The 12,433-nt window shown below is 39.2% G+C and overlaps 2 protein-coding genes across 2 annotated transcripts; one reads left to right on the forward strand and one right to left on the reverse strand.

Moving 5' to 3' along the window:
* The first annotated feature begins 3,552 nt into the window (after window positions 1-3,552).
* LOC119722819 (zinc finger protein 593-like) lies at window positions 3,553-5,866 on the forward strand. Its single transcript, XM_038193181.1, has 3 exons — window positions 3,553-3,872; window positions 4,403-4,465; window positions 5,389-5,866. Exons 1-3 carry the CDS (start codon window positions 3,679-3,681, stop codon window positions 5,546-5,548), a joined length of 417 nt encoding a protein of 138 aa, XP_038049109.1. The 5' UTR covers window positions 3,553-3,678; the 3' UTR covers window positions 5,549-5,866.
* Window positions 5,867-6,131: 265 nt separating this feature from the next.
* On the reverse strand, window positions 6,132-10,082 carry LOC119722818. The gene is made up of 2 exons (XM_038193180.1): window positions 9,558-10,082; window positions 6,132-7,234 (listed from the first exon to the last, which is right to left on the reverse strand). The coding sequence occupies exon 2, from the start codon at window positions 7,174-7,176 to the stop codon at window positions 6,265-6,267; it is 912 nt and encodes a 303-aa protein (XP_038049108.1). The 5' UTR covers window positions 7,177-7,234; window positions 9,558-10,082; the 3' UTR covers window positions 6,132-6,264.
* Window positions 10,083-12,433: the final 2,351 nt, after the last annotated feature.

The raw sequence follows: 12,433 nt of genomic DNA on the forward strand, positions 1-12,433 counted from the left end.
GCAACGAATTCCATTTACGAGACCCAAAAAAATGTGCAATATGTTTTCTCTGTTTTCTCAAAATGTATATAATCCACCGAGCTTAAATTCAAAAGGTTATTCATTCTGCTAGAGATACTGAGCGATATATATTCTTGCTTCAACCGAAAAAAGGAGCAAATGCTCTGTGAATCTTCAGGCCTAAGTCATTTTCTTTGTTCCAACGAAAAGCAATTAATTGATAGTCAGGTGGCTTAGATCTAATTTTCGTCAAGATCGTGACCGACTGGTCCAAAGCACTAAACTTGGCAGATACATTCTTATAGACCCAGAGAAGATATTTAGAAGGGGTGACACCTGAAATTCTTTTTGGAAGGGTGCCTAATTTGCATAAATCGTTAATCCCTGTCGTGTAATATATTTATTCCCATATTTGGGTATATTTCTATTTTTTTATTTTTTTGAAAAGTGTATTTTGGGGATTTTACTTACATATCTTTACTTAAATAACATTTTCCAAAGCATATAAGTGACTGAATAATTATGAGGACATAGTAACGATCCAAAATGGCTACTATTATGCACTAAAATTGCGCGTATTTACCTTGTCTCCAGATATCATCTATTAGTCTTGCCAAACATCAGCATGGATGAACTTAAAATTCACCAAGTAGCTTACTGGTACAGTTACCTTATTAAAACTTTATGCAAAATCATGTGAACAATGATAGCATTGTGATATTTAGCCCAGAAAACTAAAAAATGGGAAAAAACGAGGTGTCCATAAATTAGGCTAACAAGTAGGTGAAGGGTTGCCTAACATGGAACACTGGAACAAGTTCAAGGAAATTCCCAAAATTATTGTTGAGAAAACGTTTTGGCGTAGACAAAATTATTGTAAACAACAATAATCTCTTATTTAGGGGGATTTCGTTGAACTTGTTCAAGTCCCAACGTTACCCTTCCCGTACTAGCCCAAGTTACGGACACCACATTTTCTCCCCTTTTTTGGTCTTTTGGGCTAAACTTCAAGATGTTATCAATTTTAACTTGATTTCCCACTTATTTTTGTTAGGGTAACTATGCCAGAAAGTATCTTTGTGAATTTGAAGCTCATCAATACCCACGTTTGGCGAGACTAGTTGATGATATCTGAGGAAAAGGTAAATGCGCATAACTTTAGGGTAAAATAGTATCAATTTTGGTTCTTTACTATGTCCTCCTTATTATTCAGTCACTAATATGTTTTACAAAATGTTATTGAAGTAGTATGCAAGTAGAATCACCAAAATACACTTTTCAAAAAAAATAAAAAAAATTAAAAATATACCCAAACATGGGAATAAATAGATTACACGGCAGGGATTAGCGATTTATGCAAATTAGGCACCCTTCCCAAAAGAATTTCAGGTGTCACCCCTTCTAAATATCTTCTCTAGGGCTATAAGAATCTATCTGCCAAGTTTGGTGCTTTGGACCAGTCGGTCACGATTCCGACCATATGCCACCTGACTATGAGACGTTTCATGACCACAACGCCTTATTAGGCCTATACCAAACACCGTTTTTATCCGAAAATTAAGCTATATCCTCACGAAGGATAAGTTTTGTTTTCAAAATCCAATGACGTACAAAGGTTTTTTTTTTCTACCCGTGCAACAACTAAACAACTGTCCCCAGTGATGGCGCTCTATACACGAGGTATATTGTCCGTAAAAGCAAGATGCGTTTTAAATTATTGTTTTTCATCTACCAAAATTTATGCGTAAGTATGTTTCATATAGTTATACAAAATCTCAAATGGTAAAGATCTTTATGAAGTTATTGCCGACAAAGGAAATTTATGGAAAGGAATAAAAACGAAAGCTTGAAACAGATACAAGTGTTGCTTTGAGCTTGCAGCCAACTTACCGTTTGCTTTCGAAAGTAACTGAAGCATAGCTTTTTATTGCAAGTCTAGGCCTGGCTGGTAATATAATTCTCTTCAATGGTAAATCACACCGGCAGCTAGACTGCGTACGATCCTATGCCATCAAGTCTAGCGCCCTAGCTGTTTGATTGCAAAGTACACCTTTTCTCTGAATAAAAGTTTCTTTAATCCAAGCATTGTTTTGTTAGCCCCTCGAGCAGCGTACTGATTTAAACGTCAGTTTTACTTTTGTGGATGTTTGCTTGGTGTTCGGTGGGCCTGAAGCGGACTCAATAGAATTTCAAAGAACTTGTTACTTTCTACTGCTCGGACAGAGTTTATATACTAATATCATGAGAAACAGTCGGTAGTGATAATTCAAGTTTAATTATCTTTTTTGTTTGGGGGGGGGGGGTTGTACATCAACCAAAAAAGCATATAGTCAATATTGAAATGTATATACCCGTCTCAAAAATATCAAGGAAATATCCGAAATCTGTTTTCGAAATACTTTTGTGAATATTTTGTTATTTTGATATACCTAACATCATGCATGACTTCAACCCCTTTAGAGGTCACAGTTTAAGTTCATTACAAAGACGACCTTGTAAATACAGTTTGTTTATCGAGTATACATTTGTTGATTTAGCCCTTCGTTACAATGTCAACGTAAGGTAGGTTAGTCTTCGCTTCAAGGCAAACTAAGCACCGGTCGAATGTTCACATTGTCTGCCCATTCTATCCCTTCTGGTAAGGTTATATTTCACTAATTCAGTTCCAGCAACCTCGAAGATGGATGGTTACTGAGAGGGAGACTAAGCTTTCTGGACAATGGATTGGCTTTAGTTGGGTTTGAAGTGCACTCGATCCCGCGGGGTTGTTTTGGCTAGGTTTATAGCTGCTGGCAAGATTAGGGTCAGTAGGCCTACGTTTTTATTTGTATCTTAAGCTGTATATATAGTACCCATAGCAGAGAGGGGGAGGGGGGGGGGTGAAAGGTCCAACGGATGTCAATTAATACACGACCTCGCCCCGGCAGGCTCACTGGAATGTTAATTTCACTGCATTGTAAAGGTGTACGTCTTCCATTGACAACTAAATGAACCCTTGCCAATTATTTTAAGGCCCGTGAGTAAATTATGAAGACTGTAAGATTTCTAAAATTGGGTTAAGACCTCATAAGCCTAGCCAGCTCGTAGTCGTACTAGGCCTATCCTCTCATTTCTTCCAGCCTCCCCTAGCTTATCTTTTACAAAATAATATTGAGTAAGCCTAGAAAAAATAATAACCTCGTGGGGAAGGACTGGTATTAAATCTTCAAGGAGTAAGTTTGCTTTTCCGGCCGCGGCATGTTACGTCAATTAATTATCCGCTAATATAAGCCTAGGGCCCTGTTGTATTGGTCATCATACCACGGACGTTTTTTATTGACGATTTATTTGAGAATTGGTTTCTGTTCTATTTAGACCTTTTAAGTATCGTGAAAATTACAAAATCCCCTTTTCAGCATAATTTTCCTTTGCCCCACGACTTTGATTTACGTTAACTACCCCGGGGGAAACAGAGCATATCACTTCATCCCAACACTTTTCATTTCCAAGTTTCGAGGCACAACAATTAATATTTAGCGCCCCCTTGTGAACAAACCTTAACAAGATCACGTCTCTTGAGGGCGCACTTGTAATTGGCACATGGTTATTGCAACACGAACGCAGTTTCGTCGGATTTGTGCCTGAAACTGCACATGATATTTCCCGAATAATACACTCCATACACTCAAGACATCGAATATGACTCGTCTTGCAAGAAAACGCCATCACCGTGGTTACACTCACATCCAGAAGAAGTACCGAACAAGGAGAAAAACGAAGGATTTGGATGAGATTCACGAAGACATGAAACCGGAATCATCAGAGAAGATGTTGAACCAGGAGATTGACCATGACAAACCAGGGTCGGGTCAACACTACTGTCTGCACTGCGCGTAAGCAGTTTTGATTTTGTTACAAGACTACATTGTATTTCAGGTTACGTAGGACCCTTCGCTCTTCAAGTATGGGATAATTACTTCAACATGGGTAGTGGCTTATTGGCTATCGTTACGGCAGCCGTAACTTTTCAACTGCTAAGTGCTATGTATATATTTATATGTAGAGTATGTATCGTTTACCGCATGGCATTGCAAGAACACTGTTGCCAAGCTAACATGTATAACTACCTGTTGTTCAACCAGAGCGATTGGGTTGCTAAATTTTAACTTCTAAAAAATTTGAAAAGTAAACAAAATTGTGAGCCCCCCCCCCCAGCCAAATCCTGGGTGCGCAACTGTACGCTCTCCTGCAATATGTAAACTGAAATACTGAATGTGTCTTTCTAGATGAAGAGTGAAAGCCTGTCATTGTCAGAGTCGAAATAAATGTGACTGGATAAAGATTGAAGAGTACAACATTGAAATATACATTTATTCACATGTGGAGTAAATTGACTGAATTGACTTTGATTTTTTCATAACAGGAGGCACTTCATCAGCTTGCATGCCCTGAAGGAACACTTTCGCTCCAAGCTTCACAAAAGGAGGTAACAGAACAATTTTACGAACATTAATTTTGTACCATTTTAGTGTACATTTCTGCCGCCTGCATATTTTTTGTCGGAGTATTTTGAGTATTTTAAGTTATTGGTGGTGACAAGCGGGCGTTATCTTTAGTGGCATAATGCATACTGAAAAATTGAGTCAAAATTTACCATGCATGTCAAGCACTGAAAACAATTTCTAACTCGGCAGAGCCTTTGAAAAAATATAAAGTGCAGCCGAGCAGCAGTGTACAAGAAGTTGGTAACGTCATGAATGTCATTTTATGAGTGCACTGTTCCAGTGTAATGCAAAGATACATGGGAGGCTAGTTCTGACAGGTGTTTTGAACACTGGCCTGAATGAGAGATATCAACAGCGCCCTCTCTTGTTAAACCGTAGATAATTTGGGAGAATGTGAATAATACACACCACGCACGCACGATTAGGCCCCAAAAAAGAATAGTTCTGCTTCCGGTGACCCTACCTACCCTTTTTTGACAGCCCCTACCCTAATTTTTTTGAGGGGGGAAATGAGGAAAAAAACCTGAGAACCATCAATTATTTCCTTTTACCCTTTAGTACACGCAGACAACTCCAAACGATCGTACACAAAACAATTGCCCCCCCCCCCAAAAAAAAACCCCAAAATTCCCTACCTACCTACCCTATTTTCAAATGCCATGTAATCAGAAGCAGAACTTTTTTGGCCTTATCTAACCTATAGCTGTGTTTTTTCTCATTCCGTTTTATTACCATAAAAATTATGTAAATTAACCTCTAAAATGAAATTATATAAAAGTAACAACTCTAAAAAGTAACAACTCCCCAACCCACCCACACAAATACACAGCAACAAAACAAATTGAAAGCACTTTTTAAAGAAAAAAATTAAATTCGTTTCAACCTTTGTGTTGGTTTTCAACAGGTTAAAAGCTCTTGAGCTGGAACCCTACACACAGAAAGAAGCTGATGCTGCAGCAGGCCTGGGATCTTACCATCCTCCGAAACGCAAGAAGGTCACCACCCAGAAGATAGTGGAAGATGTCGAAATGAATTCTGCTGAGACTACAAAAGAGGATCAGTAGCCCTAACCCTCCAAGATCCTTCAAAATCAAATTGGGGCGAAGGGTTTTGTAGGATTGAGGAAAGTAGAGCCCAACAACTGCATGTTGCTCAAGGCTGGTTCCCTTTAAAGTTAGGGTGTGAAGAATGTGCCTGCAAACCGATGGATTATGGAGGATCCAGGAAGACTTATAGCAAAAGTTAAAAAAAAATTGTTTGTCAACTGAAGAATTCAATTGGCTTAGAATGGGAATAGCAGAACTTTCTTTTGATCTGTTCACAGGACATTTATTCTAACTCAAGAGCGGTGTTGGACAATAAAAGTTAAAGTTGAGATCATACTTTTACAAATGTCATAATTGGTGTTTTATTTGTTACGGATCATTTAACCCAGAGTCAGCGCGAAAATCAGGTCAAACTAGATGTTGTGCTCTTGTAACAGTGTTCTAAGATAAGTTCATGAGCTCTTGAAAAAAGGTGAAAACATATACATGTACATTGTCCATGTGTTTCTTTTATCATGAGGTTTTGGATCCTCGGGCGTATTGGCTATATGAAATTCATTCTAATTTGTTCAAAATAAAGATAACTCGAGACACTCATAAGTCAAAGGAAGTCATCTTTTATTCTCAATGTTGTCATACAATTTGTACTCGTTTTCTGTTTCGCCTTGTCCACCAATATTGAAAGAGTTGACTGCTTTCTTATGGATAAGCAATGTTGTATTTTGTCAAGGTGGTCAATGTTCGTACGGAGTAGTCGACATCTGCGCTCTGGAAGGTCCGATCTCCGAGTTTGGTGGCACAGACAAGTCCTCGTCAAGATAACTGTAGGGTCTAAAGAAAGGCGAGAATCCCCTGCCTGGCCAGTCACGACCCTCCAGCGTCATCTTACTTGAAGAGATGACAGAGTTCAAGGTTTCTTCGCTAGAGGTTGCTGTGGATGTCGAGGGAACCCGTAGCGGCTCCATCCGAGGGCGGGAGTTCCTCCTGACGTAGTGGTCCAGCTGAATTGAGCCGTTGCTCTTCTCCGAGTACGAGAGTTTCGTCTGGTTGTAGAGCTGAGTGGGGCAGGGTCCGCCTCGGTCCACTCGCCGTACCTTGGGGAACATCTGAGGTATGATGCTGTTGTCATCGTTTCTCTTGATGACTTTCCCTGGAGGAAAGGAGTGGTGACTTCCTCTAGTCAGTAAAACTTGGTCTTTTTTCCTTCGGTTGGAGTGTCGTTTGTGATTATCAAACCTGTCTGTCTTGAGGTCACTTGGTTTCTTACGCTCCATAAGCGTTGCGTTTGTCGTATACATGGATCTGGATCGTTTGAAGTCGTTAGTGGATGTGTCCTGAAGCAGTGGATAGCGGACGGATAACGCAGCCGATAGCGCTGCCACGCCATCCTCCGGTTTGTTGGTAGACCCCACCACGGTACTCCGGCGAGCGTGAAACACCGGCCGGTTCATCGGAGCTCTCGACACGTCAAGCCCGCGCTGGGTACTCACTGTCCCGCTGCTTGCTTGGGCTTGGCCCGGGTTGTGCCTGCTGTCAAGCTGGAGCGATGTAGTGTCTAAATCTGCGAATGAGACGGATGACTTGACCGGTGCTTTGTAGGATGACATCGCAGGGTGGATCGGTGGGAGAGGTTTGTGTCTCAGCATAGTTCCATCACGGTGTCTTCTACACTTTTCATAGCTGCATGATCCTTCCACCCACGTCCTGTTCAAGAATATATAACACAAAATTGAACTGGCATGAATCAGCCGTTTAAACTAGTCAAGTAATAAGTATTCTAATAACAGAGTCTCTGGTTCCCCTCCGAACCACTTCTCTAAGAGATTTGGTCTCTTCACATGTCCGCAAACAATTCTGTACTGTTATCCGGGTAAAGTCTTTAGCTTCAGCTTTAAACTCTTAGATGACTCTGATGTCTCACATCAGACTTCTTGTGAAATGAAAACACTTGATACGAAAAATGTCCACGGTCTGTGCAGTAATTGTTTCGAATCAATAGTGGTGAAAGTGCGCTGTTTGATTCCCGAAAGATATTCGTGTTTTCGTTTTGTACTGCCGTTTTTTTCTTCTAAAGCTCGATTTTTTTACTCGCCTCGGTGAACGTTACCTATTGAAGAAATCGGCCTGATATGTACGCCAAATGTTTCAAGCAGCCTTTAAGTAGGCCTAGTCACGAAAAGTCGAAAAGACAAATAGTCTGCATCATTGTTAATGAGGAACACAGTGTTGTATGATGTATCAACGTGACTGAGTTTTGAATTTAAGCTTTGTTGACGTATCTGCCCTGAACGTTCCTCCTATATAGCCAGAGGGCAGTTGAAACTAATGGGAGTTGTCACTGCAAGCATTTTCTGTGGTAGACCAATACTGCTGAGAGCAAATCTTTGCACTCTTCTCGTACCCAGATAAACGATACTCTCAATTTCCTGCACGTCTTACGTGCCAAGTGATACTCAAAATGTTTCCGATGGAAAAGTCAACACAATAAATAAACCTGCCAGGATTCCTAGCATTCAATCTTATTGATTGCAATGTAGGGGTACTCTAATTGCTTTTTACACTACACTTAAAGAATGTTCTGTGTAAAGATACTTTAGACCCCTTAGGACGTTAGTAATGTGCGCTATTTGTTTATATGCACTTGCCTCCTTGGTTAAATAATATTGGGATGCACGATGAAACAAAACCGTTTATTTTAGGTCTGGAGTGCCCACATAAGAAAGAAAGAACATGTTTTTGTAGAGATAGAAAACATGCGTATTTCATTTAAACCAGGTAACAGTACTTTAATACAAGATTTTCAAAAAAAGAATTCTGATGAACAGGTGAAACTTCTGGCCAAACTGCTAATCTTTCTAGTTGCAACTGACCGGACGAAGCTTATATTTTTGGTTATCATTTTTTTTCTTCTGAGAGGAGCGTGAACTTGATCGAGATTAAGATTACATGTGTTCTCGTGTTCAATTTTTCAGTATACGACTGCAGAGTTAAGTCAGTTATCAGTGTGTTTATGACAGCAAAAATAGTTCGCTGTTTTTGATAATCCGAATCTTTGTGTTCATACTCAATTTGTACCAAATTTCAAACGACGCTCATAAATGCAAGCTCACCTTTGTACTATGATCTACGGACCGTCCTTAACCCTCATTATCAACTATTGTTATTTATATTCTTCCCTAATGGTGAGGAGTAATGTATTCTCGCTGTGCCATATTATGTCATTATGTGGTGCATTTTGTGTACTCTGCCGTTAAGAATTTATTCTTAACACAGCTGTACTTTAGATATCTCACTAATGGAGATTTAGTTAGCGGTTTCCAAACTTATTTTAGGCCCTAGTTCTTTTTATGCTTCAGATTTAAGGTTGTATTTTTGTTACTAAAAAAAGTAACGAGAATCAAGTGTCAACAGCTTAATAACGGAAATTAACATATATTTACATAAAGGGAATTTACCTATTTTTCTGTGTAATATTTGACACCAGAAGTAGTCTGCATGGGGTGAGACAGGCACATTAAACCCGATTTAAAAAGATGATGCTTTGAATCAAAACGAGTTCATATCATTTTCATGTCAAAGAACGTTCTCGGGCAACAAAGAAAACTCAACGATATGAATGTTTTTGGCGTTAAAACTTCTGGGATTCAGAAGCATTTTTGCTCCAGCAGGCCGTGACACTTTTGAAAATTAATTTGTTATCGTGTCTCTCATGTGGCCCTATATAACATCCGCCGTTTTGTATACGCATGTTCTTCCAAAAATGACCCACCATGCGCAAAAACAAAATCGGTCTTAATTTTTTCCAAATTGTGTTTTGTTTCTTTTAGTGAGAGGGGAAAAATGGTTTTCTAATGTTAGTGTTATTACAAAAGGCGTAAATGTTTGGATTTATAAACCTAGCTTTTATTGTGGTTCTTCCATTCGGACATTCATAGCAACTATCAAACTGGTTTTACAGGATGGGGAAGGAAATTTAAACTTTTACTTAATTTACAACAAGAAATAGTTTATTTAACCGAATGCCCACCTTTTGAAAGTAATGTAGCCGTGGTTTTATGAAGAAGAAAGTTAGTCGGACGAACTTATGCCGAATCAACCACCTGTGAATGAAGATGCAGTTGTCCCACTTTTTGCGAACGTTGCTGGACGAAACTCGCTCACCGTCTCGATGTCTTCACTTGGTAGAATCAGTCAGACTGCGGCCACGGGGGTCTTGTATCTTCTTGTACGGTCTTTTACTTGGATGGAATAGCAGTTATATCTTGGGTCTATTATTGAAGCATCAGTCTTGGTTGAGCTCAATCTTGCTCCAGTAATGAGTTCAGCCCATGCATGGCTGTGTACAGGTTTTCATTGTGCACCGTGTTGGAGGATTTGTGAAAGCCGATGATCGAGCCAAAATGACGGCGCACAAATGAAGAAGTTAATCGCATTTGAAGGCTGATACAGCTATTTAAAGCGACTGATGATTAAGATGATACTGCAATCAGATGCCCAACATGTGCTACTACACAACGAGACAAACAAATCTGTATTATAATATTCATTACAGTTATCCCTCTCAACGCAAACTCTATGCAAATCAGACGTCAAAAGTCGGCAAATATAGAGGTCGTCGGTACCAACAGTTCAACGGCTGTTTCATGAATGCCGTTGAAGGGATGGCCGAAATGATAACACAAAATACTGCAATTGTTTCTGAACTGTGACATGTCAATTTTTATGTGATAACGAAATTTGATCACAGGTTCTCTTATAGGGGATGTTTGGCTGCAATGTAACAACACGTCTCTGTTGATTGCTTTGTACCGTGCATTAAACAGTCGTTTTGAAGTCAAATTTGTTATAAGCAAACTTTACCCCCATACCAGCTTCTAGCGCGCCAAATGCTTTCTGCAAACCGTCTCCCGTGGTTACCACTTAGTATCAACAATTCTTTTGTTCTTGGAACAATACAAATGGCGAGGGGTCGTCTACAGTGATTGTCGGCCATTCAGGATATGTTTACGAAAACACTCGGAGTACTGAAAGATAAAACAAAAACGATGGATCGATGCCTGTCACAGAGCCACTGATACTTTTCATTTGCAGTTTTATCTGGAAATTCTTACGAAAATGTGTGGTGTTCTGTAGTAAATGCTACGGAAGCTCAAAACAGCCATCCATGTTTGCACATTCCCGTTGTTAACCAAAATTATCATACAATGACGGAAAACTTAAATGTCTAAATTGTCTTTCTGAGATTATGCAAGGCGTAGGCCTATTTCTGTGTTACAGTTGTCTTGGGTAAAAGACTGTTCCTTATTCGGTAATCGGGTTGGTAATTTCCTCGCCTTCCATCTCTGTGACCCGGGTTCGAATCATGCCCAGGACCGAATGATCACTGCGCCCAATTCACTACGTTTTCCATAAGGTTTTATTTTCTGTACTTCGTGTGAAACTGAACATTTCTTCCCTAGCATTTTGTCTCTTTATCGGTCTTCAGTGTCTGTGCACTTTTAAGAGGAAGCCGTGGTACAATTACCTGGAAGAAGTTCGATAATAGAGATAATATGGATAAAGCAACTGTAGGGTTGAAGTGTATTCATATTAGTGAATGACATCTTGGCACACCGATACTATGACTGCTTGCTATATTAATCACAAAGCTTGGATAAGTGAGTTGACTGTTATTCCAAGGTTTACGGGTTCAAGAACTTGATTGGCTCATTTCTTTTCCCGTATTTCTTTTCCTGTATGCATACTATGAAATAGAGATTGTTACAGACACAGCGTTTCTTTGACTGAAAATTAGAACCAATTACTTCTTCCGATTGCATGCGGATATCACCTAAGTAGGGGCCTAATTTATAAAATATAGCGATATAAGCCTACCCCAACTGAGTTGTTTTTTCCCTTCAATTGTTGCCTGTATGTTTTGTCCTCATGTTCCTGCCTTTCCTGGACGATCATGAAAAATGTGTTTCAATTGTCCATACACTTGGGAAACGACAAGGAAAAAACTCAGTTTCCGTGAATTAAAGCTGCGTTCCCCTATTTTCGAGTTTAATTATAAACAAATTGATGTTTCTCTAGCAAAACAAAAGTTATTTACTTGAATGAGCCATCGGCCGGAAAAAAACAACAATCAGCCCAGGTTTAGTTATTGAATCATTACTTTATAAGTTTCGAAATTCTTGCAGCCAGACAATAACTCCGTTCTCGCAGGGTAGGCTGATTGCCGCCCCACAATTAGTATCGATAATGTACGGACCGGGAGTCAGTCTGCTCGCAGGGCGGTTCTGTCTGTGCCCAAAAATAACACAATTCGGAGGGTATAGCAGACGCCCAAAAAAGGAAAAAAAGTTTTTTTTGGTTGGAATAAAACATACAAGTGGAACATTTATTTAGAGAACAAAAAATTGAGTTTGTTTTAAATACATGTGCGATTGTCGAAAAAAAAAGAGTATTTGATCGCTGCTGTTATTCAAAATTGAATGTTGTCCATATCTTCGAAAAAAAAACAGTTTCAAAACTAGTTCCTTCAGGTCCAATACTTATAAGTATATACAAACTATACAAATAAAGGTTTGACATCCAAAATATCATTCTACTGAGTGGTTCAAAAAGAAGGAAACCCACTTTTGAATTTTTTTTAACCTACTTACTTATCTTATTTGAACTGGTTATTTTTTATAATGTAGTGAAGTATAGCTCTGTAACTATACATGGTGAAAATTTTTTTTTAAAACATTCGCAAGAATAGTGTTACTATGCTTATTTGAGTACAAGTCACCAAAATCACTGGTGTCCTAAGTCTTTTGGAGTGTTTCTGTCTTCAGATCAAGCTCCGGAGCTCAGTCAAGCGGATGGAACAAAGCCATCCGTGGACAAACAGGTTTGGCTCATAACATTTTGTAAACT

The sequence above is a fragment of the Patiria miniata genome, unplaced genomic scaffold (genome assembly GCF_015706575.1).
Source record: "Patiria miniata isolate m_02_andy unplaced genomic scaffold, ASM1570657v1 HiC_scaffold_16, whole genome shotgun sequence".
Taxonomy (NCBI): Eukaryota; Metazoa; Echinodermata; class Asteroidea; order Valvatida; family Asterinidae; genus Patiria; species Patiria miniata.